Source organism: Orycteropus afer, unplaced genomic scaffold (assembly GCF_000298275.1).
Source record: "Orycteropus afer afer isolate SDZICR_OR568_19922 unplaced genomic scaffold, OryAfe1.0 scaffold00307, whole genome shotgun sequence".
NCBI classification, from domain to species: domain Eukaryota; kingdom Metazoa; phylum Chordata; class Mammalia; order Tubulidentata; family Orycteropodidae; genus Orycteropus; species Orycteropus afer.
This window is the reverse complement of record NW_006921894.1, coordinates 2,891,310-2,898,041: the sequence shown is the minus strand read 5'-3', so window position 1 is coordinate 2,898,041 and position 6,732 is coordinate 2,891,310. Positions and strand designations below refer to the sequence as shown.

The following is a 6,732-nucleotide window of genomic DNA, read 5'->3' as shown; positions in this document are numbered from 1 at the left end:
CAAGGCAAAGAATACCAGAAAGATGTTTACTTGTGCTTTATTGATTATGCAAAGGCATTTGATTGTGTGGATCATGACAAATTATGGATAACATTGAAAAGAATGGGAATTCTTGAACACTTGATTTTACTCATGAGAAACCTGTACCTTGACCAGGAGGCTGTCATTTGAACGGAACAAGGGGACACTGCATGGTTTAAAATGAGGAAGGGAGTGTGTCAGGATTGTATCCTTTCCCCGTACTTAGTCAATCTATATGCTGAGCAAATAATCCGAGAAGGTAGACTATTTGAAGAAAAACGTGGCATCAGGTTGGAGGAAGAATCACTAACAACCTGAGATAGGCTGATGATACAACTTTGCTTGCTGAAAGTGAGGATAACTTGAGGCACTTAATGATGAAGATTGAGGAACACAGTGTGCAGTATTGATTACATCTACATATAAAGAAGACAAAAATCCTCACAACTGGACCAATAAGCAGCATCACGATAAATGGAGAAAAGATTGAAGTTGTCAACGAATTCACGTTGCTTGGTTCTACAATCGATGCCAACGGAAGCAGCAGTCAGGACATTAGATGACGTGTAGCACTGGGCAGGTCGACTGCGAAGGAACTCTTTCAAGTGCTGAGGAGCAAGGATGTCTCCTTGAGGACTAAGGTGCACCTGACACAAAGCCATGATATTTTCAATTGCCTCGTATGTGTGTGAGAACTGGACAGTGAATAAGGAAGACCGTAGAAGAGTTGATGCTTTTGAATTGTGGTGCTGGCAAAGAATGCTGAAAGTACCATGGACTGCCAAAAGAACCAACAGATCTGCCCTGGAGAAAGTGCAGCCGAGATGCTCTTTGGAAACAAGGATGACCAGACTTCGTCTCACCTGCTTTGGTCATGTTGTCTAAGGGGACCATTCCCTGGAGAAGGATGTCATGGTTGGTAAGGTGGAGGGTCGATGAAGGAGGGGAAGGCCTTCGACGAGATGGATTGACACGGTGGCTACAACAATGAGCTCAAGTATAGCAAGGAGCATGGAGCTGGTGCGAGATCGCGCAGTGTTTCTTTCTGCTGTGCATGGGGTCGCTGTGAGTTGGAAACAACTCGACAGCACCCAACAACAACAACAAGCATTTACTGAGGAATATTTTGCTGTGTATTTTACCTATTTTGTTTATTGTAGGTAAACCACATCCTTGCTAGAAAGCAAGCCTCCACAAGGGCAACAATTTTTTTTTTTTTTTTTGTATACTCAGTGCCTGCAGCAAAGATTGACACATAGTAGGCTGTGAATACCACCACTTATCTGTCAGTTTCTTGCACTGTGGTGACTTCATATTGCTGTGAAGCTGTAGGCTGTGCCATTGTATTTCAGATACCACCCGTGGTGGAAAGTTCCAGACGAAGACAGACTGGGAAGAATGACGGGGCAATCTACTTCTGAAAAAATTGGCCAGTGAAAACCTTATGAATAGCAGTAAAAGACTGTCTGATATATTACTGGAAAGCTTTGTGAATAACAGTGAAACATTTTCTGATACAGTGCCAGAATATGAACCCCTCAGGTTGGAAGGTGCTCAGAATTCGACTGGGGAAGAACTGCCTCCTCAAAGTAGAGTCAGCCTTCATGACGTGAAGGAAATAAAGCTTTTGGGACCTTCATTTACTAATAGGGCATAACTCAAAATGGGAAGAAACAGCTGCAAGCATTCATAAACAGAACATAGAATATACAAAGTATAAATCTAGGAATGTTGAAAGTTTGCAGAAATGAAATGGAACAGATAAAGATTGATATTCTGCGCGTTACTGAGCTGAAATGGACTGGTATTAGCCATTTTGAATCAGATAGTCATATGATCTGCTATGCCAGGAATGACAAATTGAAGAGGAATGGTGTTGCATTTATCATCAGAAAGAACATTTCAAGATCTGTCCTAAAGTACTATGCTGTCAGTGATAGGGTAAATACCCATATGTTTACAAGAAAACTAGTTAATACCACTATTACTCAAATTTACATACCAACCACTAAAGCCAAAGATGGAGAAACTAAAGATTTTTGCCAACTTCTACAGTCAGAAATTGACCAAATACGCAATCAAGATGTGTTGATTATTATTTGTGATTGGAATGGGAAACTTGGAAACAGAAGAATCATTGGTAGTTGGAAACTATGACCTTGGTAATAGAAATGACACCAGAGATTACATGATAGAATTTTGCAAGACCAATGATTTATTCATCATAAGTACGTTTTTCAACAACAAACAGTAGCTATACATGTGGACCTTACCAGATGGAATACAGAGGAATCAGATCAAATACATCTGTGGGAAAGGTGATGGAGAAGCCCAATATCATCAGTCAAAATGGCCAGGATCTGATGGTGGAACAGACCATCAATTGCTATATGCAAGTTCATGTTGCAGCTGAAGAAAATTAAAGCAAGTCCATGAGAGCGGAAATACGACCTTGATTATATCCCACCTGAATTTAGAGACCTTATAAAGAATATATTTAATAAATCACCACTGGCTGAAGACCAGATGAGTTGTGGGATGACATCAAGAACATCATACATGAGGAAAGCAAACAATTATTAAAGATAGGAAAGGAAGGGAAGACCAAAATAGATGTTCAGAAGAGATGCTGAAGCTTATTCTTGAATGCAGAGTAGCTAAAGTGAATGGAAGAAACGATGAAATAAAAGAGCTGAACAGAAGATTTCAAAGGGTAATTCAAGAAGACAAAGTATTATAATGAAATGTGCAAAGACTTGGGTTAGAAAACCAGTAGGGAAGAACACATTCAGCACTTTTCAAGCTGAAAGAGCTGAAGAAAAAAATCGAGCCTTGAGTTGCTTTACTGAAGGGTTCTCTGGGCAAAATACTGAACGATGCAGGAACATCAAAAGGTGATGGAAGGAATAGTTGGAGTCATTGTACCAAAACGAAATGGTTGATATTTAACTACTTCAGGAGGTGGCATGTGATCAAGAACCGGTGTTACTGAAGGAAGAATTCCAAGCTGCTCTGAGGGAATTGGTGAAAAACAAAGCTCCAAGAATTGACAGAAAACCCGTTGAGATGTTTGAACAAATGCTTACTCATTTATGCCAAGAAATTTGGAAGACAGCTACCTGGCCAACTGACTGGAAGAGATCCATATTTGTGCCCATTCCAAAGAAAGGTGATCCAACAGATTGTGGAAATTATTGAATATCATTAATACCACATGCAAGTAAAATTTTGCTGAAGATGATTCAAAAAACGGTTGGGGCAAGTTCTAGCAATTTAAGCTGGACTCAGAAGAGGACATGGAATGAAGGATATCATTGCTGATATCAGTTGCATCTTGGCTGAAAGCAGAGAATACCTTAAAGATGTTTACCTGTGTCTTACTGACTTTGCAGAGGTATTCACCTGTCTGGATCATAACATATTATGGATAACATTGTGAAGAATGGGATACCAAAACAATTGTGCTTATGAGCAACCTGTACATAAACCAAGAGGCAGTCATACGAGCAGAACAAGGAGATACTGCATAGTTTACATTCAGGAAGGCTATGCGTCGGGGCTGTATCCTGAGCATACTTACGCCATCTGTATGCTGAGCAAATAATCCAAGAAGTTGGACTGTATGAGGAAGAGCGTGGTGTCAGGATTGGAGGAACTGGTATATCACAACCTGTGATATGCAGATGACACCACCTTGCTTGCTGAAAGTGGAGATGACTTGAAGCACTGATGAGCATCAAAGACTACAGCTATCAGTATGGATTACACTGCAACATAAAACAGAAATTCTCACAATTGGAGCAATAAGCAACACTCCATTAAATGCAGAAAAGACTGAACTTGTCAGGGATTTTACTTGGAGCCACAATCAGCACCCGTGGAAGCAGCAGTCAAGAAAACATGTTACATTGCACTGGACAGATCTGCCGCAAATGACCTTTAAAATTTTAAGGAGTGAAGATGTCACATTGTGTCTGACCGAACGTGTTATTTTCAGTCATCTCATATGCATGGACAGTGAATAAGGAACACCAAAGAAGAGTTGATGCCTTTGGATTGTGGTGTTGGCAAAGAATACCAAAAATACTATTGACTGCCAGAAAAACAAATCTGTCCTGGAAGAGGTGCAGCCAAAATGTTCCTTGGAAGCGAGAATAGCCAAACTTTGTCTTACCCACTTTGGTCATGTTGTCAGAAGGCTCTCCTGGAGAAGGATATCAAGCTTGGTAAAATAGTGGGTCAGCAAAAAATAGAAGATCCTCCATGAGATGGATTGACAACAGTTGCTACAGGATGAGCTCATGCAAAGCGAGGACTGTCAGTGCAAAACAAGGCAGTGTTTCATTCTGTTGTACATAGGGTTGCTGTGAGTTGGAGGCAGCTCCAAGAAACAGCATAAGAGGTGCTCCAAACAACATAACAGGTAGTACCAAAACAACATAACAACAGGTGCTCAATGAGTGTTTGGTAAATGAATAGTCTCAAAAGTGGTAAAAGTCCCAGCTGATATCTCAAGTTATCGCTAATGAAATAGAGTCAGTATCTAGTTATAATATACCTTAAGTACACATTTCTGTACTATGACTATGATTATTCAATCTAAATTTTTTTAACATGCTGTTAATATCTAAGACTTATCAAACATTTTTATGATTTCAGCCAGCAGTGTCCGTTGGAAATGTTGGCCAACTTGCTATAGATCTGATTATTTCCACACTGAATATGTTTAAGGTTGGTTACTTCTATACCGATTGTCTTGTGCCGATGGTTGGAAATAATCCATATGCAACCACAGAAGAAAACTCAACAGAACTCAGTATAAATGCTGAAGGTATGTATGACTTCAGCAAGTTTTATTCTACTACAGAGTTGTTTTAAATTAGAAAGAGACATGGATGCTATTTTGAAGCACTTACTTGCAGCTTCAAGTACTTACAGCACTTACTTGTCAGCCACAGGGATCCAGGTGAGGAGAGGAAACTCAGGCACACCCAAAGCAGCAGGGCGGGAGAGTGGGAAAAAGGGGATTAAAAGGCCCAGGAATCCAAACAGAAGAGGAGTCAGCTGCAAGGACTCAGGTAAGGGTGGTGTGAGAAGTTTCCAATAGGGAGACAAACTTGTCTGTTGGTTTGTCCTACCGTGGTGACATGTTGATGTGAGTTTTGAGGCTGAGCCACTGGTGTTTCAAACCCAGTGGGATGCACATGGTGCACAGGTATCAACCCAGCTTACAGACTGAGACAGACTAGGAAGAAGGAAGAGGCTGTCCACTTCTCAAAGAACTGGCCAGGGAAAACCTTACGAAGAGCAAAGAAACACTGTTTGATACGTTACTGCGCAACTTTATGAATAGTCCCATTAGGTTAGAAGGCTCTCAGAATAAGACTGGGAAAGAGCTGAAACATCTGAGTAAACCCATTCTTAGTCCTATGGAGAAGGTAAAGCTTTTGAGACCTCCATTTGCTGATGTGGCACCACTCAAATTGAAGAGAAACAGCTGCAGACATCCATTAATCATTGGAACATGGAATGTACGAAGTATGAATCTAGGAAAATTGGAAGTCGTCAAAAATGAAATGGAACACATAAAGATTGATATCCTCGGCATCAGTGAGCTGAAATGGACTGGTTTTGGCCATTTTGAATCAGACAACCATGTGATCTACTATGCTGGGAGTGACAATTTGAAGAGGAATGGCGTGGCATTCATCATCACAAAGGATGTTTTAAGATCTGTCCTGAAGTACAGTGCTGCCAGTGATAGGATAATATCCATACGCCTACAAGGAAGAGCTGTTAATATGACTGTTATTCAAATTTGTGCCCCAAGCACCAAGCCAAAGATGAGGAAGTTGAAGAATTTTATCAACTTCTGCAGTCTGAAATTGACCGAACATGCAATCAGGATGTGTTAATTATCACTGGTGACTGGAATGCAAAAGTTGGAAACAAAGAAGGATGACCGGTAACTGGAAAATTTGGCCATGGTGAGAGAACTCGCATGGTAGAATTTTGCAAGGCCAATGAGTTGTTCATTGCAAACACCTTTTTTCAACAGCACAAGCGGCGGCTCTACACACATAGACTTCACCAGATGGAACACACACGAATCAGATTGACTGCATCTGTGGCAAGAGGCAGTGGAAAAGCTAAAAGCTCAATATCTTCAGCCAAAACCAGGCTAGGAGCTGATTGTAGAACAGACCATCAACTGCTTACGTTCAACTTGAAGTTAAAGACAATTAAAACAAGTCCAAGGGAGCCAAAATATGGTCTTGACTATATCGCTCCTGAATTTAGAGACAATCTAAAGAATAGATTTGATGCATTGAACACCAATGACCAAAAACCAGAAGAATTGTGGGAGGATATCAAGAACATTATCCATGAAGAAAGCAAGAGATCACTAAAAAGACGAGAAAAGAAGAGAGGACCAAAATGGATGACAGAAGAGACTCTGAAACTTTTTGCCCTTGAGCAGAGAGTAGCTAAAGCCAATGGAAGAAATGACAAGATAAAAAGCTGAACAGAAGATTTCAAAGAGCAACTCGAGCAGAGAAAGCCAATTACTATAATGAAATGTGCAAAGACCTGGAGTTTGAAAACTAAAAGGGAAGAACACGCTCAGCATTTCTCAAGCTGAAAGAATTGAAGAAAAAATTTAAGCCTCCAGTTGCAATGTTGAGAGATTCTATGGGCAAAATATTGAAT

The 6,732-nt window shown here is 40.5% G+C and overlaps 1 protein-coding gene across 1 annotated transcript in view; it reads left to right on the top strand.

The window, feature by feature from the left end:
• PSMG2 (proteasome assembly chaperone 2) overlaps positions 1 to 6,732 on the top strand; it is a 55,832-nt gene that overhangs the window by 14,154 nt on the left and 34,946 nt on the right. Inside the window, exon 3 of the mRNA XM_007951674.2 lies at positions 4,681 to 4,852. Within this exon, the coding sequence (XP_007949865.2) occupies positions 4,681 to 4,852 (172 nt within the window). The remainder of the gene's footprint in view (positions 1 to 4,680; positions 4,853 to 6,732) is intronic.